Here is a 22,719-nt window from a genome sequence, read left to right as displayed (position 1 = left end):
TAATTTCCTGTTTATGCGTCTGTGAAAATCATTTAATATGATTAGCTGCTTGCTCAGTCTGATGACCTCACTCCAGCTCCAAGCTGGGAATGCCCAGTAGAGAACACTGCAATCAGTTTCAGTATCACTGCATGGTGATAGAGATGAAATTTTCACCAGAGAGACTGCAAGATTTTTGAACAAGATTTACTTCGAGGTCAATGGTGAGTGCCCTTGGTCCATCGCTGACCATTATTCCAGGCCAATATCTTGCTTAAACGTCAGACTTCAATGTGGCTGAACACTGCGTGGCAGCACTGCATTTGTTTCAATACTTACTGCTCCTTCTCTACTGCTCAAAATTCTAGGGTGCTGGAATTTCTGCCACAGAGAAGGGATTGGGCGACTCAGCCTGCTTCACATGGGAGATATCTGATGCATCTTTCAAAGAGTGTACTGTTGCTGTCTTCACAGGTGCAATCAATACAAAATCAGTGCTTTGGTATGACCATCAACTTTCTAAACACTATTCCCACCATAAGAACCACTGGAAATGGTGAGCCTTGTTGAATGAGGTGTGTGAAGTTTTTAATGGCATAATAATTAATATTTACTTATGAACAACCTCTCTGGCCCTGAAAAACTAGTTTCGTAAATGTGGAGTATCATTCCATCCATTCCATGACAAAAATGCTATGACTTTTAAAATAATAAAGATTATTTTTTTAAAGTGCATGATAGTTTTTTTTTTACAGTAATCGCAAGTGCATGTATGTCTCAATCTTCATTTTAATTATTTCACTGAAAGCAAAATAAATTATAATCTACCCTTTATATTCTCTGATTTGCTGTCTATGAGAATTCTTCAGCTTGATTGGCTACTCAGCCGTTTGCTAACTTCACCATGTGTGAGTTCCCTATAGATGGTGCCATATTGAAAATCACACCAGAATAGGGGAAATTGATGCTTGAAGGCCCACTAAATCTTTGTGCGAAGCTAGGTCAACAGCAGAACCATCACCGATGCTGACTGCAAAATTGTGGCCACTACTGTTACCTGGAAATCAGCGCTAATGATATTTGTGGATAAAAAATTAACCTTCTTATAGAACACAACTTTTGACTACTTTTTTTTTGTTGAGGTGTTGATCGATTAAAATTAATAGTAATAAAATGGCTGAGAAGAAGGTCATCGGAGTTTCCACCATCATTGTGTGTATGTGAGAGAGACAGAGAGAGAGAGAGAAAGAAAGAAAGATAGATAATGGACAGAATTTTAACCATGGCACACTGTTCCTGATGGCGGAATCCAAAGGGGACACTGCTTCCATTCTTGCTTTTTGCCGGTTCCCACGCAATTCCAGTTAAAATTTAAAGTACCGGCGGTGTGCACAGGAGACATGTATGATGAAGCAGCAGCGAGGCTTTTCACTGGTGAAACCCGCCAGCAGCTAACAATGCAGCAGGTACAGGCGGGCTATAAAAGAAAATCCTGGTCAAACAGGAAGGCTTATGTAACAGCCACAGCTTTCCAACCCAACTCCGTTGTCATTAACATAAAATTTATTGAGAGCACAAAGGTGGCATGGGTGTTTTTCAAATTTAAATTTCACTTGCAAAAAGTTCACATTATATTGGGTTCACTTTATTCATATGTGAATCATCATTATTTGTTGAGACTAGCTTAGTCAGAGATCTACATGTAGTGGCTCATGGTTGGCATGCATTGATGGTTACAGCGGATTTAGGGACATTTCTTTATTGTGGAAGAAACAATGTTCTGTTTTTGAGTTTACTCTTTATTCAATGCTGATGTTACTGTCCAGTGTTGTACTTGACACTCTGTAGGACTTGGCTGAACTTGCAGGCTGAACTGGCCCTCCCTTTTATGCATTATGAAGGACATTGTCCAAGCTTACTCTCCATTAGGATGATTGAAATATTGTAGTTTAACTCAAAGCCTGTCAGGATTCTGCTAGCCAACACCCTGAGATGGACCCACAGGTGGACAATACCAAGCTCACCCTTTAGGTTCCTCATTTTCTTACCTTGACTGACTGCCCCCCAGCACCACCTCCCCACCACACCCAGGACACCAGGCCCTTCCCACTTCACTCTTCCATGCCCCCAACCCTACCCTCAGTCCTCCTCTGGATCCCCCTTCCACTGTGTAATGCTTCTGACCCTACTCCACCCACCACCACCACTCCTGGCCTGCCCTGCCCATCTGGAGCCTCAATGCCATTTTCTCTCTCTCTCTTCCCCTTGTGCTGCAGGTTTAAACAAGGAAAACCGCTGACCTTCGACATAAAGCTGACCAATGCATGCTACCTTTAAATGAACGTGAATGAGGTGCCTCGAGATTCTCTGCGCTGCTGACCTAATCTTAATCTTATAATTATAGAGTGTTTTAATATAATGGGTATTCATGGCATGCAAATGTACTACAAGTAGGAGCCTGCCATGGGATGATGACATAAGGCCCGACTTGCCTCAAACACGCCACTGACTTAATCTCTAAATTTAAACTTGTCATCAGGAAAACAAAATTTTGGTTCCTGCCTAATTAAATCACCCCGCCAGCTACCTTCCTTATTCTTGCAGGTCCCACAGAACTCCCCCCAGCATGTGATGGTGTATTTGTGTGGGTGTGATGGTGTGCTGCTGTGTGTGTTACAGTTTCACCTCTGGCTCAGCGGTAGGACCCTCATCTCTGAGTCAGATGGCAGTGGCTCAAATCCCATGCCAAAGACTGGAGGGTAAAATCAAGGCTGAAACTCCAGCCCATCATTAAGGGAGTGTTCCATTGTTAGGACTGCCATCTTTTGGATGAACCAAGACCTGACCTGCCCCTCATGTGGAAATAAAATATGCGTGTTGCATAAGAATAACAGCAGGTGAGTTCTCTTGGTCTCCTGTCCATGATGCATCCCTCAACCTGAGCCTAAAAGGACAGATTATCTGGATATTACCTCATTGTGGCTTGTGAGACGTTACTGCACACAAACTGGCTGCTGCGTTTCTTACGCTACAGCAGTGAACACTTTTTTAAAAATAGTTATGCCTGTAACAACACTTTCAGACGTGAGGGGTCATGAAACGTACTATATAACGCAAATCTTTTGTTATTTCTATTAGTTATTTATGTATTTGTATATACTGACGTCTCCGCTATTTTAGCAAAGGCACATCGATGAACACTTTTGTTAAAATAGGAAAATGAAGAATTCCATACAAACGTAAAAACAAGTTCACCATTTACATCACAGAGTGACTTCAGCTGGAACTTATCTTTAGTGCTAATAATCAGAGCAAATAATACGCATCAATACAATGGAATCAAAAGAGCAAAAGAACAAAATCATTGTCAGTATTAACTGACAGAATCTCTACATATTTACTGAGGAAGTTCACTGCTTTGAGAGGGTGGGCATGAGGCCCCATCCCCCTGTGCACTGTAAATGAACTGCAGAACAGTTCTCCAGCCTAAAGAGTGAAGCATAGAAGTCATAAACAAATGGTATGAATTTTTAATAAATAGGTGTTTCCCCACCAACTCAACAATATTCGTTGATTTAAAACCATGAAAATTATCACTGCCAGTCTGCACATACACTTAGATTTAATAATGCTTTTTTGAAAGATATCTTTTGTTGCTAAGTAACAAAATACGCAGCCAAAGACTCTGAAGCACTGTACTACTTGTCTAGACTGAGACATGAGTCTCTGTGATTCAAGACCAGCATTTCAGATTGATTTGATTGGTGAACGATAATTTTGGTGATTATTCATAAACTCACATGTACTTACATTTTGTTTTGGAAGGGAACAGAGCTTTAATTTAGAGTACTTTTCAACTAAACTGAAACAAGTGAACTGTGTTTACTTCAAATATGTCGGCAGATGTTTCTAGTTCTTCAAAAATTCTTTAGGGTGATGTGCTCTAATGGCCTTATTAATTATTTATTTTGATAAAAAAACACAACCTAGTTCTGTTGTTATTCTATGATCGTTTAAGAAAACTATTCAAAGGAGCCTGGTACTAAACTAGGGCTGCCACTTCTGACACTGCTATGCTGACACAAGCCCTCAAGCTCCAAGCACCTCCTGCTACTCATTCAGATTAACGGATGCCTCTTCATAGCTCAAGAACAGATAGCTTTAAAGAAGTTTATGTACTTAAAGAGGAAATGCGTTTTATATAATTGTCACAGAATATTAAATGTTACCATGAAAGGTACTTGCTGGTGTCTTTGTATAGGGAGGCTCGAGGGATATACACATACACCACTGAATTAACAAGCATGTCTACAGCTTCATAAAGAATACCACCCACTTGAGTTTGATCTACTGATAAAGAACATGGGAACTTGAAATAATTGATGCTTGGGCGACAGAAAATGAGGAGGCATGAATCCTGGTGGTCCACAGAAAGGGACACAGCAGGCACCATCCATCATGTCTCTCCCAACCAAAAGGGATAATCATACACCGCCTTCCAATCTAGTGTGCTTTGACAGCAGGGAACCTACTCCAGTCCTCTACCATTGAGATGTGACTCATAGTCCTAAGTTCTCCCTCCCCTATTCTCCTGATAACTGGAGCAATGCAGTCAGACCCAACAATTATATAGATTGAATGCTGCTTTGGTGTTCTGCTCCCTGGAATAGTCTTAGAATGGAAGATTTTTTGTATTTTAGCCAAAATAAACTATACTTTGCACAGAAAGGTAAAGGTAATATTTCTTTTAAGCAGCACTGTGTAGAAAGTACAAGTCAAAAGAGTCACTCAAGTATATAAAAAACAAATTAGTGGCAGAGTATAACTGGAAAGAATTTTTATTATTGTACTGCATGTAGAATTTGTTCTCACTAAAGAAAAGAAAATTGAGAGGAGACATGATCCAAGTCCTTAAAATGATTAAAGACATTGATAATGCAACTATTAGCAGGCTATGTAATTTAAATTGTTTAAAGAACTGGAGGACAAGTATAACAAGACTCATGCAAGAAAATATTAGAAATTCTAACCCCCATCACTCGACCCCCAAACACTAGAAAGAAATATTGTAACCTATCATGAAATTGTAGATATATTAAAACAAACCAGTTATTCACAAATGAAGCCAGTGTTCAAATCCCAGATTCAGTTGTTTTGGCTCAAACAATCCATAATACAAGTATCATTTCTAAAGCATATGTTATGAGGAAGCTCAGAATGAAATGTTTACCAGGGACCTGGGCAAGTGTCCTCAATAAAAATTAAGGACAAAATATGTCAGGCCCTAGTAAATATGCTTAGTAGGGCCAGCAATGTCAATTAGCTCAGTTCGCTATGGCAAGACTGTGGTGCAGAATGATACCAACATCATGGGTTCAATCCCTGTACCGACAATGATAGCTCATGGAGCGCTCCCTCCTTGCCTTACCCAGGCTTGATGTAACGTGATGCCCTTTAAACTATACAACCTCGGGGGCTATGACTCATTACCATCACCAGAAACACTGGGGTTAGCTGAGTGTCACAAAGAACGTTATCCTACTATTTAAAACAGTAAAGCATGAAGCTAAAAATTACAGATCAGTCAGCCATAGTTAACACTTACAGCACACAAAATGATCAAATTTTATACAGGATGCTACTCAGGCTTATTTGAAGAGCACAAAGGTCTTAAGAAGCGGTCAGCACAGATTTGACTGGCCCTGCCTCATAAAACTTCTAGAGTTGTCTGAATTTATGCTGATTTTCAGGGAACCTTTAATAACGTTCCACATCTAAGAGGGTTAAAAGTGGATGGAATTAATGGCAAATTAGCTGACTGGAATGAAAACTGGCATGGTATTGTGAAATCAAAAGTTATGATAAATAGAAAAAGCTTTGCTTGGAATAGCAGAATTCTTCAGAGTTCTATTCTGGGGGACTCTGCTGTTCACACTATTTCTATAGAATGCTGATTGTAATATTATAATGTTTGCTGATGATATCCGGCTGCATGGCAGCGTGACAAGTATAAGGGAGATGATCGGCATTTAAAAGTATCTGCCTCAATTAAGCAGATGGCCTATAGAATGGAAGTTAGACTACAACTTAAACAAATGTGAAGCTGTGCACATTGGAATGCGAAACAGCAAAATGGATGAACAAAACAAAAGAGTGACCATTAGTAATGGAAGAGGAGGGAATTGTTTAAGCCTGATGATATGTCATTTACGGAATGTTTCTAGTCATTATGAAGTGTTTATGAACAAAGCTAATCAAATAGTAGATGACAGCAAAAAAGCAATAGATAAGAAGCCAAAATAAGTAATTCTAGACTTGTATTAGTCATTGTTAAGGACACAATGTGTATAATTTATTCCAGCCTACAATCATAAGAGCATTGGAGAAAGCTCTAAATTATGATGTAGGACTTGCTGAATTTAACTTATTTTCATTTTAGTGAAAAGAAAATTGAGAGGGCCCATGATCCATATCTGTGAGATGCTGAGTGGTATTGATGATGTTTTAAATGGTCTATTGAGAGTAAGCACAGAAATAGGAAGACAGATGTTTATGGTTAACAATCCACAACGTGACTAGAGATTGGAGGAAGCTATTTGTCCCTGTAGAAATGAATATGTAGAATAATCTTCTAGCAAAAGCAGTTGATACTATTCTGATTAACTCTTTCAAAAGCGACTGAATAAATACATGGTTGAGGGAAGTATAAACCGGGATGATTAAATACTCCAACAAACAAAAAAGCCTCGATTTAAATGCTCATTTATTTTGAAGTGTTATCACCAAAGTTAAGATGCTGTTGATTGAAAAATGTGGACTAATGGTTGCCACACTGTTGGAAATGGTATCTGTGGAGTGCAACAGAACAGGGTTAGACAGGTGGTATGTGAAGATAATGCAATTTCTATAGATTTGAATAATTGTCTTTGAAAATTAAGTGGATACAGTAAAGTCTATGATAGAGTCAATTACATATTGTTGCTGAATGAACAAACTTGATGAATGGAAAGCATGTTTGTTGATTTCTCAGCTTTTCCTTTGTATGAAATAAATACTCATCCATTAATCTTTTTAACGCAATATGGATAAGTACAAGCAGGATGATCAAATATGGCCCAGATCATCTGTTTAGAGGATTGGGGCGGAAAGGGGGATGGTGGGATGGTGGGTGGTGGGGTTAGTCAGTTCAGGGGGAACGCAATAGTCGGGTCGGGGGTGGGGTGGAGAGTTTGGGTCTTGGGGGGGGGTGCTTGGATTGGATTGAATGGGTAGATGGGCCGGGGTGTTAGGTTGTCAAGTTAGGGAGGGTGGTCAGGTTGGGGAGGGTTGAGTCGGGGGTGTGCAGCCAGGTCAGGGTGGGGTGGGGGGTAGTCATGTCGAGTTGGGGATGGAGGTGAGAGAGAGAACTGGGTCTGGCTGGGGTGATGATGGCAGGGGTGGGGCCGGGTTTGGTTGTGGTGGTCTGTTCAGTTACACTGGCTAATCTTTGAGCTTGACTAGGTATTAACCAGCATAACATTTTCAGGATAAGTCCCGCATATCTGGCCCAAATCTCTAACATTGAACTCAATGTCGGAGACATTTGCATGGTGTCCTGTTAGGACAAATCAACCCATTGGAAGTTTAAACTTCCCAGGCTATTACAACACATGGGTGTGTGCCAGGACTTAACCTTAGGGTTCCGGTGTGCAACACAGGCTTAAGTCCAGATTTTGCTGCTCTGGGCATTGGAAGATTTGGGCCTATAGGTTATTTCTATCGGTAAGGCTAGGAATGTAACATGTGGAATGCAACAAATCAGGGTTGCATCATGTTAAAGACTGATATCCGGGAGTTTTGTTTCATGAGGTTAGGAGCGAATTTACAATTTTTTCTTATCTTGGAAATTTACCAATGGTTATTCACTCCTCTAGGAACATGAAATAAATTAAGACAGTGCTTCATGGTGCAAGTTATGCAGAGTCTGCTGCAGGAACAGGGGTCAAAAGGTTATCTGTCCCACTTTCTCGTGCTTTTTATGACAGCAAATCACAGAATTGTTACAGCGTAGAAGGAAGTCATATGGCCCATCATGTCTGCAACGAATCTCCGAATGAGTAATTCATCTGGTGCCATTTCCCCACCTCCTCCCCGTAACTCTGCATATTCTTCCTTTTCAGATAACAGTCCAATTCCCTTTAGAACGCCTTGATTGAACCTGCCTCCAGCACACTCTCCAGCAGTGCATTCCAGACCATAATCACTCGCTGCATGAAAAAGCTTTTACTCATGTTGCTTTTGTTTCTTTCGCCAGTTACTTTAAATCTGTGTCCTCTTGTTCCCAAATCCTTTCATGTTTCTCCCTATCTACTCTGTCCAAGGACCCTTATTGATTTTGAATAGCTGCATCAAATCTCCTCTCAGCCTTCTCTTCTCTAAAGAAAACAGTCCTAACTTCTCGAATCTTACTTCATAACTTTAAGTTGTGTCATGTTCTCTTGATTTATTACTATTGTTACATGCATTTCTCATCTTAATGAAAGAAAGAAAAATCTGTTTGGTGAAATACAATACCCATTTTTGCACAACAGGACTGTGGTTTACAAGGTGCTGCCAGTCCAAATTCTGGAACTCATTTCAGTAAATAGCAAAATATACACAGAAATACAAGCAGAAGTTGCCACACGCAAGCACACAATTAACTTGATTGCTACTATTTTTTTCTCCCCCTTCTTGTTATGAGCCACTTAATTGTGTACCAGCTGTGCACATACCTCCTCCAAATCCATTTCGTCAGGACTGTCCCAGGGCTTGATAAATTTTCCACGGGATTTCTTCAAAGGCACAACAATTATATAGTAGCCTCTGTTTAAAAAAAGAACAAGTAATTCATAATGTCAAAAATGTCTGTCGTCCAATGTGACAATTTTCTTAACAAACCATTGTTCCAAAATGAATATATTCACAACATATGGATACTATCACTATCCCAGGTTCAACCTGACAGTTTGGAACCTCAACATCCCAGTTGACCTGGATAGAGCTTTCCATTCTGGGGATGAAATATTTTTTTGGACAGAACAGGCTGCCTATTTCACACCCACTCCCCAACCCCTCCCAACTCCGAGATTCCTTTTCCTGCTAAAATCAATGTGAAATAAAATCAGGCTAGTGTAAAATGGAGTATCAATTCGATACAACCCATTTTGCAAGACCTCCAAGAATAATTTCAACAACGCCAACCAATCGTCAACCATCAATACCGGCAATGACCATCTCTGTAATTGCCTGTTTCTGCCCTACTTCAGCCTTTTGGCTGCAGATACAATGTTTCACATCTTAGTCACGTCGAGGTCTGACCACTCTCCAGGCCACCTCCCACCCTTCGCTCTCCTTAAATTTGAGGTCATCCAAAGTGTGCTGCCTGTATTCTATCCTGCGCTATCACCCCTGTCTAACTGACCTACATGGGCTGCCAGTGCTTTAACACCTCAAAATTAAAATTCTCTCATTTTTAAATTCAATCATTGCCACATCTCTCCCTACATCTCTAAGCTCCTCCAGTTTTACAACACCCACCAATCCCTTGAACTCTGGCCTCTTTTGCATTTCCCCATTTCCTTTGTCACACCAATGGCGGCTGTGCACTTTTTTTGCCAAGACCCCACACTCTGAAATTCCCTCCCAAAACCTCACCTGTCTTAACACCCTCTTTCCATGCCACCTCTTTGACCAAGCTTCCTGTCACCTCTCCTAATAGCTCCTTTCTTTGCTTCATGTCCTTTTTTCTCCATTGTGCCTATGTGAAGCCACTTTAGGCATAAGGTTTGTGGGAAAGTGTCATTCTATTTACCTAGTCCTTTGTCTCTGTGTGTAATATGTATGTCTACACAAATTGCTTACTGTTTCAATAAAGTGTCTATGCATTGGTATTTTATCGCAACAATGTAAGGATTGTGCTTCACTGACTGTTTTAGTTGAAAAGCAGGAATTATTTTCCCAGAACCTTTGCTGTTGGGAGAAGAAAGGTTAAGTGTACTTCCCTTGCAGCACTATTTGTCTTTTAATAAAAGACATTGCCAGTATGGTTGATGATGGAGATATTGGGTGGCATTGTTGAAATTATCCTTGGAGGTCTTGCAAAATGGGCTGTATCAAATTGATAATCCATTTTAACACGTTAACGGTGCCATATAAAAAAAAATTAGGCTATACATTTTTTGCCATGAGTTATGACATATTTCTTAACTGCCATTTGATAATCGGCAAGTAACATCTCAAAATTTTGGTGGGCCCTCACACCAGCTTGACTGTTGATTACACAAGATAGAGTCAAATTATAGAGCTGGTTCTTGAAGTTGCAATGCAACTGTCAACTGTTATTAAAAGGCAAATAGTGCTGCAAAGGAAGCACACTTAACCTTTCTTCTCCCAGCAGCAGAGATTCTGGGAAAATAATTCTTACTTTTCAAACAAAACAGTCAGTGAAGTACAATCCTTATATTGGTGTGATAAAATAGCATTGCAAAGGCACTTTATTGAAACAGTAAGCAATTTGTGTAGACATACATATTACATGCAGAGACAAAGAGCTAGGTAAATAGAATGACTCTTTCCCACAAACCTAACAGTTCTATTCTTATTTTTGTTTTTATAAGGAGTTCTTTTTCCTCCATAACGATGCTTGTTACCTTGTAAAATGGTGTAAGGCTGCAATGTTCAACACCCTTGCTAGTTATTGGTTCACAAACAAGTCATCATTCTTCAAATCTCTCCTTTAGCAACAGTCATGTCATGAAACATGAGAACTATCTTTATTTCAATCTTGACACCAACGGTCCAGACATTTCTGAAATATATTGACTTGTGGCGAAGACAAGATGCACCATAAGTTCTAATTCTCCATAAGGAGGCACTGCATGCTTTGCACTACTGCACCAGTAGCCTTGACAGAACAGGAAAAATTGCAATCACACTGTGAGCCTCCCATAGAAATTAGTTGTGTGTCATGAAATTGCTGGATTTACGTCATTAATGCATTTTTAACTCACTGCATCTATTTAGGGTTGGTAATTCATGTCTCAAGCACCCCATTAATCATATGCTTGATGGTCCTGACATGCCACTCAACCTTGGTAGTCCAGAAAGGGAACATTGAAACTACGAGGCCTCATTTCCACAGTTGCTCTCGTAGGTTTCTTTCCAAACTTTTAAAATCTATTGTGACAGTAATTTTGTGCCAGCCACACTTCTATTAGTTGTATCATGCCACTACCAGGATGGTAGTAGGTGATCCAGATGGATCTTGGTCTTTTTTTTGTCCTATGTTCCCATGAAACTGTTCTACTCCTCCTGATCATAATACGTCATTATTAAAGAATGTTTATACTTTTTGCACACTGAGCCTGCTATTCATTCATAACTTCTCAAGGCCCAAAAGACAATTAACTGAGTTAGAATGTTTTCTACTTCTTTGTTCTTTTTAAATTCTTTTTATTAATTTTTGTTTTTGGTTTCTTTTTTTTTGTTTCTTATTCAAATCCTTGTTGCCTCACTTCACTTCTGTTTCTATCTCTAATTTGACTCTTCCTTATTTACTTCATTGTTGATCACTGTTTCTTCTCTACTCTTTTGTTTCATTAGTTAAGGAGATAAACCATTGGGCATAGCATTCCTGAGGGCCTAGATGCAATGTTGATATCGTTATGTCATTATTGTTTGAACGTTCCCACAATTTGTGGCTGGTGAGGTAAAAGTCAAATCAATTTTGCGCACTGCACAACGTGCCATTCCAGCTATTTCGGGGTGCACATATTTATGTTCAAGTGTACAGAAGAATGCCGCCATGAAATTTGCTATTTAAAGATTTTAATCAGTAGCCTCCTATTTTCCTCATAATTTTTTTATCATTATAAACAGATGTTTCACCCAAGGAAGATGAAAAGGTGACTGGGTTTTACCCATAATGGGTAGTGTTGAAGTCAGTAACTTTTTTTTCAAATTAGAATGTCTCAGCAATACCAAGTGCGCAACTCAAGATTTTATTCCTAAAATTTCAAAGTTAATTGTACCTTCCTGTCAGAGGGACGTCATTGTCAAAATTGCTGAGGAGGTAAGCTGGGGGAAGGATGGTAGGGGGAGTGTAGCATGGTGGGGGTGGTTGTGGGGAACTGTGGGGAACTTTGCATCAGCCTTGTTTCCACCAAGCCACTTTAAAACACCAACCAAAATAAAAGTTAGGTGGTGCTGTGGGGAGTGGGGGCAAATACTGTAATTACAATATTGCTCCTCAATTCAGAAGCCTTACTAGTTAACAACAATAGGACTTGGATCAACCAAGTCTATTGGGAAAGACTGATATATACTATCCTCAAGACTCATTATATTACTAGTGAATTTCCGACAGCATTACTGATAAGAATTTGGAGTAAGTGAACCCTCCCCATAAAATAATTATCCAGTAAATAAAAGCAATGGGTATTTACAACAATGGTTTCCTCCCATTCTAGAAAATTCTAAATTAAGTGACATTGGCAGATATTTAACAGAGTAGGGTTGATACAAAATTCTTTTAGTATAATTAAACAAAAAAGTGTAAGGTGGTCATGTGACTCACTTTAATCAAGCAAGTTTGTGCAAGTTTATTAAAAAGAGCTTATTGAATAGAATGCAGTTGCCCCAAATTGCATTCCTTAGTGAAGGATAGAAACAGCAACTTTGACTGATAGTCATGAACAAAAATTACAGGAAATTGAAAATGCAATGCATAAAATTAGGAGATTGAGCAGTTATTCCAAAATTTACTAAATAACTATGGAAAATAATAGAAATAACTGGAATACAAATATTTTAAATAATACCAGGAACTTGAAATAAGCTAAGTGAGCATCTAATAGAGAATCAATCTTGATTGTATTATAAATTATGAACATTAATCAAAGGAGAAATAAATTAGCTCAAAAAAGAGGAAAGAAAGGACAGGAGAGAGTCCACAAAGTGGGGCAGCATGGATAGGACAGCAGTTAGACCAGAGCTTGATTTTTAGTGGCATTTCGGGCCGGGGAGGGTAGAGGCTACACCAGTGAATGCCAGGCATCTTTATAAACTGAGGGTGGGTATAGGAAAAGGCGAGGGCCCAACTGCCAACAGCAATGGCCAAGAGAACATACGCAGTGGGCCCAAGCCCTGAATTTTGGTGGCAACAGGCCCCATGATGGATAGGGAGCAAACAATAGCGGTGTCAAGAAAGTGACAACAGGGACCCAGAAGGATGGTAGTTGGGTAATGTACAAAATTGTTGAGGGATTATTGAATTTGTAAGCAAACTAAAAATTGATGGTCAGCTATTGCTGTTTTGAAAAAGTGGCAAGTACCTGAAATAATAATGTAGGAGGCCGACAACTACAGTGTGTTGACAGGCTGGGAGGGTTTTTATATTGTGAAAATGTTCCAATAAGAATTCCCATATATACACAATTTATAACTGTTGAGATAAAACAAATTAAAATCATATTAATTATAAAACAGAAGGGGGTCATTTGGCCCATTGTGCCTGTGTTGACTTCCTACTTTTTTGCTACAACTCTCTAAGTTCCTGACCTGCAAAGAACTGGTCAGCTTGGACCACCTCTCAGGTAGGGCATTTCAGATCTCGACAACATTTAGTGAAACAAATTCTCCTCATGTCACCTCTGGGTCTCTTGCCAATGATTTTAAATCTTTGGTCTCTGGTTATTGATCCACTCACCAGTGGGAATAGTTTTGTTCTAGCTACTCTGTCAAAGCCTCTCATTATCCTGAAAACATCTATTAGGTTGCCTTTTAATTTTCTGGCCTGGGTTTTCAGGGATTCTATGATTTTCCAGGATTCCCAAACCAACTATCAGGCTGTGTGGTTTTCAGGCATGTCTTTAAAGAACGCAGGCTGCTTCCTGTCAGAATCCTGACCTGGTCAGCTCCATTGCGGGCACAGGCATGCCCTACCACACCACAATTTTCATGGAGTTGGATAAGGTATTTAAAGAGTTGTGGTTCATAGGCCCTTAGATGAATCAGGAACCCTAATATGCATGAGCGGGACCTTTCAAAAAATAAGTTCAAAAGGTCCTCCTCATGCCCCCTATGCCAAGTTACATCCCCATCCACCCCCTATGTCCCCTATGCCAAGCTCTGCCTTGTCACCCACCCCATGTCCCCTGATGCCTATGCCAAGCTCTGCCTTGTCCCACCCAGACCCTGTCCCCTCAAGCCTCCTATGCCAAGCTCTGGCACTTTAATGCCCATTGACCCACTGTACACTCTCTAGAACAAATGAACACCACAGTGTAAAGTGTTATGTATACAAAAAAGCTTTGAAAAAAATGATATCTTTTGATCACTTTCGCCTATGCTTGAAAAGAAGTCTGGGAAAGTTAATAAAAATGTCAATCATACAGGCCCTTGGAAGTTTCAAAAACTACAAACCACAAACACTTGAAAGTACTTACTTATGTCAACAAACATTGCGAAATTGACCGCAGCAATCAAAGAGCCTGAGCTGTCAATCAAAAAATGCTTCCTCTGGGGAGCAGGTGCTCTGTTGTTCTAATAGATGTCTGGGCTCTCAGCCAAGCCTCAGTTTAAACACCAACTTGGGTAGTTTTAGCCTCAGCAAACCAACCTCTTTGCACTTACTAGCTAGACATGAGATGGCAACTAAAAGTCTGGCAGTTGCTCAATTTCAGTAACGTGGAAAATGTTAGTTATAGCAATAAAATGGCTTCAAATTATTGTTGGTGGAAAAATCCAACCGAGTACATAGCATGCTATTTTTCCAAGGAGAATTGAAAAACCTGTTCAATTGGAAATCATTAAACACAACTTAAGGAAAAATGGTGAAAAGCTATAATCTCAGTGAACAGACTTGAGCAGAATTTAGATGACTATTTAATTAGTGACTGTTGCTTACTTCACTGGGGCTGGTGGCGTTGGCACTGCTGACAGCTCAACAGTTAGCATTCCATCAGAATTGGTTTTCTCAATCAGGACTGGCTTGGTGCGGAGCAGGTCTGGTGCAGTGTGTGCTGAAACCACTTGCTGTAGTCCCCCAGCACTGTTTCCTCGATTGGTCAAAACAAATGAATAGGACGTGTCAGGGTCTAAATTGGTGATTAGCTTCTGTGTAGCTCTCCCGTCCACTTCAATATGGTCATTATTGTAGATGATCTAATCAGTTGAAAAAAAACTCCATTAGTTCTTTGATAACCCTTTGGTTACCATTAATTCAAAATATCAAATCCTAATTCACAGACTAAGAATTCTGATGAAAGGTCATCTAACTGCAATATTAACTCTGTTTCTCTCCCCACAGATGCTATCTGAGCCATTGATTATTTCTGATATTTTTAGTTCTTATTTTAGAATTCCAACATCCACAGTATCTTTTGTAATAGCTATGTTAATTTATTAAAATATAGACTACTGCTAATGTTGGACTAGGGTTAATATTTATTTCAAAGTATCAGAACATGTTATTTCAGAAAATTTATGCCCTTTGCAACAAGTATTCCATTTATCCAGGGCTTTCTCTTTAGTTATTTATCGAAATGTGTTCCTGTGATAGAATTTGAATATGAACTCTGACATGTCTGGGAGAACATATTATAAAACTGCTCCAGGAAAACAGAGGTGAAAGCCTGGAAGAATAAAAACTTCTAAATTACTTTTCTCACAAGAGAAAATGCCTGATCGCATTTTGAATCCTGTAACTGGAAGGTTGGCGGCTGTACCCAAATTGATGGAGTAAATAGTTATCAGAAATGGATTGGGCATGAACAAAAGCAGAGGCTCGAATCTTCATTAAACACCAGGCAAGACCAGTTGAAATAGCTCAGAGTAATTAAATAAATGAGCTTATAAGTAGGGGGTGTGAGTGCTGCAGATATTTTTCATGGTTCATTGGATATGGGTGATATCAGAGAACTGGAAAAGAGCAAATGCTTTCCAGCATTTACAGCTGGATTCAGAGAATTACTGATTGGTCACCATCCATATCTATACAGGGGAATTTGCATTGGGGCCTCACCTACAGAAAGGAGTCCAAAATCAATAAGTGGGAGTCAGTAACAAGCTGATACAGGTTTAAGAAAGGCAGTTCAACTCCTACAACATTTATATAAATAGTAAAAGGGTGGTAAAAGGAGGAGTAGGGATGATGAGTGAGCAGAAAGTTAATTTACACATGAGGCAGAAGGCACAGCTGAGGTATTAAATGAATGCTTTACATCTGTTTTTATCAAGGAACAAGATGCTATCCAGGTCATGGTAAAAGAGGAGGTGATTCAGACACGAGAAGATTTAAAATTGAAACAGTGTAGGCATTGAATAGGTTAGCTATACTTAAAGTTGATAAGACACCAGGACCGGATAAGATGCACCCAAGGATATTGTGAGAAGTGAGAGTGGAAATTGTGGAGGTACTGGCCATAATTTTTCAGTCTTCCTTAGGCTCATGGTGGTGCAGAGGACTAGAGAATTGCAAACATTATGCCCTTGTTCAAAAAAGGGTGTAAGGATAAGCCCAGCAACTATAGGTCAGTCAATTTAACATTGGTGGTGCGGGAACTTCTAGAAACAATAATTTGGGACAAAGGTAATAGTCACACGGACAAATGCAGGCTAATTAAAGAAAGCCAGCATGGATTTCTTAAGTTGAAATCATGTTTAACTAACTTTCTGGAGTTTTTTTGAAGAATTAACAGAGAGGGTTGATGAGGGCAATGCCATTGATGTGTTGTATGTGGACTTCCAAAACGCATCTGGATACAGTGCCACACAACAGACTTGAGCAAAGTTATAGCTATTGCAATAAAAGGGACAGTAGCAGCATGAGTACGGAACTGGCTGAGTGGCAGGAAACAGAGTAGAGGTTAGTGGATGTTTTTGAGCTGGCGGAAGGTTTTTAGTGGAGCTCCCCAGTGATCAGTGTTAGGACTCTTGCCCTTCCTGATATATATTAATGACCTAGACCTCAGCGTATAGGGCACAATTTCAAAATTTGCGAATGATACAAAACTTGTAGGCGTTGTGAAATGTGAGGAGGATGGTATAGGACTTCAAAAGGACACAGACAAGTTGTGGAATGGGCCAACAGGTGGCAGACGAAGCTCAATACAGAGAAATGTGAAGTGATTCATTTTGGTAGAAAAAACATTGAGAGCTAGTATAAAAACATGGGGTACAAATCTAAAGAGGGTGCAGGAGCAGAGGGACCAGGGTATATTTGAACATAAGTCATTAAAGGTGGCAGGACTCGTTGGGAGCACAGTTAATAAAGCAGACAGTTTCCTGGGCTTTATTGATTGGAGCACAGAGTACAAGAGCAAAGAGGTTATGTTGAATTTGTATAAGTTACTAGTTCGGCCTCAGCTGGAGTATTGCATCCAATTCTGAGCACAGCACTTAAGGAAGCATGTGAAGGCATTGGAGAGAGTGCAGAAAGATTCCTGAGAATGGTTGCTGGGATGAGGAACTTCAGTTATAAAGACAGATTGAAGAATTTAGAACTGTTTTCCTTAAGAGAAAAGAAGGCTGAAAAGAGATTTGATAGAGGCATTCAAAATCATGAGGGGTCTGGTTAGAGTGGATAGGGAAAAGCTGTTCCCACTCGTGAAAGGATCGTGAGAGGGCACAAAGTTAAAGCAATTTCCACACAGCGAGTGGTTAGGGTCTGGAATTCTCTGCCTGAGAGTGTGGTGGAGGCAGGTTCAATTGGAGCATTCAAAAGATAATTCTGTTATCGGAACAGAAAATATCTTGTTTGGAGAGCCGGTGCAGACACAATGGGCCAAATGGCCTCCTTCTGTGCTGTAACAATTCTGTGATTCTGTATTAGTTCTGCAAAAATGCAACAAGAGAAAATGAAATGAGAGATTATGATAAATACCGTACATGCTGACTGTCAGCAAGCAGCTGCTAAGGTTATATGACAAGAATATTCTGGATAGTTCAAGGGTTCATGGGGTCAGGAAGAAAATTTGAAATTGCTTAATGAGGTTGCTAGTGACACTAAATGGGATAGCTAACCACAGTTAACAGCTCTAACTACAAAGCTAGGACCTAAGTGTTCTATCTATCCTTGGATCTCTGGGGCTCATATTCTAATAATGGACAACATGAAGGTAAAAGATCTAAATCTGGATGGGTAGCGTATCATATGGCTAAGCAGAATTATCCAGAAGAAATACAGTGCAAAAGGATCCACAGGAAATTATGACAGCAAAGATAAATAGCATTAACATATGTGACTAAATGGTGGCTCAGCACCCCCTTGCCCAAGGGCATGAGGATTAGCCATAAATACTGGCCTTGCCAGTGATGCCAATCTCCCATGAATGAATAAGAAAAAAATATATATAATGAAGGGCATGTTGCTAAACAAAGGTACAGTAGAAAAGAAACTGGAGTGCGATAGCAATCCAACATTGAAGGTGTAATTATTTTCTGTGACAGTATTTGTCAAGGCAAATAGGCTGGCATGATGTGTAAGTGGATGTATGCATTCAGAGGTCCCATAACTTTATTAGAGCACTGCTGCCTGCAGGCACGTGGACCTTGACCCTACGGATGCCACCCACAGGCAAAATCAGGCCAATCTCCACCTAGCCAATTACAGCACAGGCCCACTTCTTCATGGACCTCGCACTGCTGATGGAGGTACAACCTCCTCTACTGGCCTATGAAACATGTTGAGCTGGCTCAGTATAGTAAAACGCCTGCGATGACACAAAATAGTGTAATGACCAAAGCTCATGGACATACAACTTCAATATCCACAATGTGAATATGCAATATAACTCAGCTTGTGGATATGCATCAGTTCCAGTGATGTACAGCATCTGAAACGGCAAAGAGACAGCAGGGTGGCTATCTTATTATATAGTGGTACTCTGAAGGTTTCATGCATTTAAAGAGAAACTCCCCCAACATAGGTATATAGGAGACTATTGATAGACATAAATAAAAGGAGAGAATGATGCAAGAAAATTGCTTTGATGATGCTGTCTCAGAACCTGGACTACAAGGAGCTTTAACATAAAAATTCCTTGAATCAGAGGAAGTGACACTAACAGTGCATGAAAATGTCAGTACAACGAGATTGTATTGTAACTGATTGTGATCACCACACACTTAAAATGACAGTGGCAGTGAAACGAATTCAAAAGAAATTGAGGATAATTCCAGGCCTTACTTCATAAAATTGCAGAGTAAAAGAGCTCAAACCGTTCTCATTAGAAAAAGGAAATGGAGGGAACATTTAAAATCATGATAGCAATCAAGTGGTTACTGCTTTGTTTGAAGGAGGAAGGGAGAAGAATTTAAAGACATTACCATAAACTATTAACGTACAAGGCCAAATGCAACTTGAGTCATATCTTGAAACTCAGTTAAGTGTACTGAACAGACCGTTACTTTGCAGTGAATGTTGAGTACTGAATCATTCAAGAAGGATATTTATAAGTAACCAGGGAATGCAAGTTTGGTGCAAAGCCAAAAGTAATGAAAATGGCGTTCACAGTGAATGAAAATGAGAGGCTGAGTTACACTGGATGAATATCCTTATACTTTTGCATTTAGCAGGGAAAAAGAAAATGTCCAAGTGACATCAAATCTCCCCCAGATTAAAAATGATTGTACAAGAGAGCAAAGTTATTGCTTCAACACCAGCATGGCTGGAGTACAACACAGACAAGCATACGAATTCTGGCTACAGAGGGAACACTTAAGGGATTGAATTCCTGTGGTTGATAAGAATGTTGGCAGAAATATAAAACACGATTGCCCAATGTGCACTCACAATGACTTTTTTGGTAAAAAGTATCAAGAACAGGAATTCCAACTCCTCACTATCCTCAGCATTTTTTTTTAAATGAAACTGCAAGTTTATCTAAACGATAAAGCAACTTTTAACATATAATGCTATATATCATAGTTTTGTTTGTACTAGAATATGAATGAATGTTACAAATCCAAACACAACAGCAGCTAACCCTTCCCTCCTCCACTGATCTGTAAGCAGGAAGATAATATCTGATTTGAAGGAGCTGCATTCTTTATTCTCTAAAACCATTATTGAAATTTCAGAAGTAGAACCGGACCAATCTTTTGTTGAACTTTATTACTTTGTGGAGCTAAAAAAGTCTCTTGTCAGGAGGCCAACTGAAAGCCTTAAGTGCCCACTTAAGGGCCTCATCCCACTGCTGCTGGACAGGAGCTGCATCAAATGGGCAAATTGCCAGGTAAACTCTGGTGGCTGTGCCCGCAGCCAGGGGGTGGGGCGCCCCCCCCCCTTCTATTTGGGCAGGCTGTTCCCAACGGAGGGTCACCCATGCGTGAAGACCCCTGCCTACCTTTAACCTCCATTCCCTCATCTCACTGAGGTCTCTGACTGCCCTGGCAATCCCGGCTCACCCACCTTTTCTCCAGAGCTCCAGCAATGTTCTTTAGCTTGGGTCTACTGCAGTACCGACGGTGGCCACTGCTTCTGCTGGCACTACTGGTACTGGACAGCTGCTAGTCTCTGATTGGCTAGCAACTCTCAAAGGCGGGAAATTCCCAGAGGACATCAAGGACCCCGTCAACAATCAAATAAGTGCCTGATTGGCAATAAATTGTGTGGTGGGGGTGGGGGTGAGGAGGTGGTGGTGGTGGTGTGGTGCGGTGATGTGGAATAACTTCGACGGAGTTGGAACCAGCCTTCCAGCCAGTGGACGGGCCCACCACAGCAGCCATTACATTCGACCCAACATGTCAGTCAACATCACCGAAGAGAACAGGCAAATTGATGTTTAATGAATGGACAAGTTCTTCTGAAAGATCCATATCTGAAACATGACCTTGTCTGAGCTCTCCTCAGGTGCTGATGCTCTGCCTTGTGTTTACAGCATTTCCTGTTTCTGTTTCAGGCATTTATATATTGGGTTTGTCACTAATGTGGCAGTTTGATTTGAACCCAAAAGTCTCACATTTGTTTGGCTGAAGATGTAATGCTTAATGCTCAAATACTAGACACTTCACACAAAAACTCTCAGCACTTAGTCACTGAACAAACCAAGCACTAAAAATGTATCTTGCATAGAAAAACACAGAGTATACAAAGCAGGTCATTCAACCCAAGTAGTCTATGTTGGTACTTACACTTCAGACTCCTCTCATTCTATTTATCTCATCTCAGCCTTTCAACATATCTTTGTTTTTCTCTTTTGTACTTATCCTGTTTTCTTTTCAAAGTATCTAAGCTATATGCCTCAATCACTTTCTGTGATATTAAGTTCCACATACCAACCACTCCCTCAGTGAAGGTATCTCTTCTTACTTTATTAATAACTGTTTCGTATTTATGGCTCCTAGTTTTAGATTCTTCCAGAAGCGAAAATACTCCTCCCAACATTTATCCAGTCCAATTCTTCATAACTTTAACGACCTCCATTAGGTCACCCCTAAGTCTTCTCTTCCCTAAAGGAAAATGGCTAAATCTTGTTCAATCTTTCATGATAGCTGTAATATTTCAGTTCTGCTACCATCCTTGTAAATTCTTTTTCACTTTCTCTAGTGTTTCTATACAATTTTTATTGGATGGAGACCACGGCTATTCACAGTACTCAAAGGCCTGAAAGTTCACTACTTCTGAATCCAAACCTCTAGAAACAAATCCTAGTGCTTTGCTTGCATTTTTAATTGCTTTGCTAACATGTGATGCTGCTTTCAATAATTCGTTCACCTGTATCCCAAGATCCTTTTGGCCTCCTTCCGCATTCAATGATGTCATGTTGCTTCCCAATGCTTATCACCTCACATTTATCTAACTTAAAGCTCAGTTGTCACTCAGCTTTCCAGTCTGCAACTTTTCTAATGTATTTTCGTAATATGTTGCAATCTTTCTCACTGTTAGCTGTACCCCTAAATTGGTATCATCTGTAAATTTTAATATTGAGTTAATTGTTCCCTAGTCCAAATCCATGTTAATTAGGAATAACAGTGCTTCCAGCATGGATCTTAGTGCAAACTGCTTTCCACTTTCCTTCAATCGGAATAACTGTGCTGTAGCCATAGGGTGGGAATTTTGCTATCAAAGTAGATAGTTCGAGTCGGGAAATTTCCTGACTCAGGAGACCTGGCTCTGTTTAAAGGGCCCCATTAGACCAAATTTTCATTCTGGGTAGGTGGGGGTAGGATAGAGTCGGGCCTGCTCATCCCAAAATCATATCATAGGCAGCCACAGGGCAGGCAAGTGCCAAGGCCACCTGGGTTGGAAGACCAAATGCAGTTCTCTGGGACTTCGTCCCAGTTGTTTCAGAAGCTGTTAGGCCTCCTAGCCTTCAACCCTCACACCTCCTTACACCCCAACCATGCCTCCTCTGTGCCAACTCATGTGTCCCACCCACCCCAATTTCGCAATCCCACCTCCATAGCCACTCACCCACTATTCACCATGGGCAGATATCAGCAGCCACATGGAGATGAAAGAATACACTTCTAACAACCTAATACAGCTCTCAATCATAGATACCTGATAATGAAAAAAAAATCTTTCAAAGCTTTTAAATCTCAAGTGGTTAATCTCTTATAAAAACAAACAAATTTCTATTCAGACCCCACAAAGACAGCTACTTCTTTAATAGCCTCTTAAAATGTCAATCAAAATGTGAACTCAGATCCCCGATGAGATAGAAGAAGCTTTTGAAATCAGCTAGGCATTTGCAATGATATAATAATAGCCCTTGA

At 40.1% G+C, this 22,719-nt stretch overlaps 1 protein-coding gene across 12 annotated transcripts in view; it reads right to left on the bottom strand.

The window, feature by feature from the left end:
* Positions 1–22,719, bottom strand: part of LOC121276898 (receptor-type tyrosine-protein phosphatase delta) — a 612,167-nt gene that overhangs the window by 108,083 nt on the left and 481,365 nt on the right. For all 12 annotated transcript variants that reach the window (XM_041185518.1, XM_041185525.1, XM_041185519.1 and 9 more), the window contains 2 exons: positions 14,906–15,162; positions 8,733–8,823 (listed from right to left, as the gene is read on the bottom strand). In XM_041185518.1, the coding sequence (XP_041041452.1) occupies positions 8,733–8,823; positions 14,906–15,162 (348 nt within the window). The remainder of the gene's footprint in view (positions 1–8,732; positions 8,824–14,905; positions 15,163–22,719) is intronic.

This window comes from Carcharodon carcharias, chromosome 4 (assembly GCF_017639515.1).
Source record: "Carcharodon carcharias isolate sCarCar2 chromosome 4, sCarCar2.pri, whole genome shotgun sequence".
In the NCBI taxonomy this organism is placed as follows: domain Eukaryota; kingdom Metazoa; phylum Chordata; class Chondrichthyes; order Lamniformes; family Lamnidae; genus Carcharodon; species Carcharodon carcharias.
This window is presented reverse-complemented; position numbering and strand designations above follow the sequence as displayed.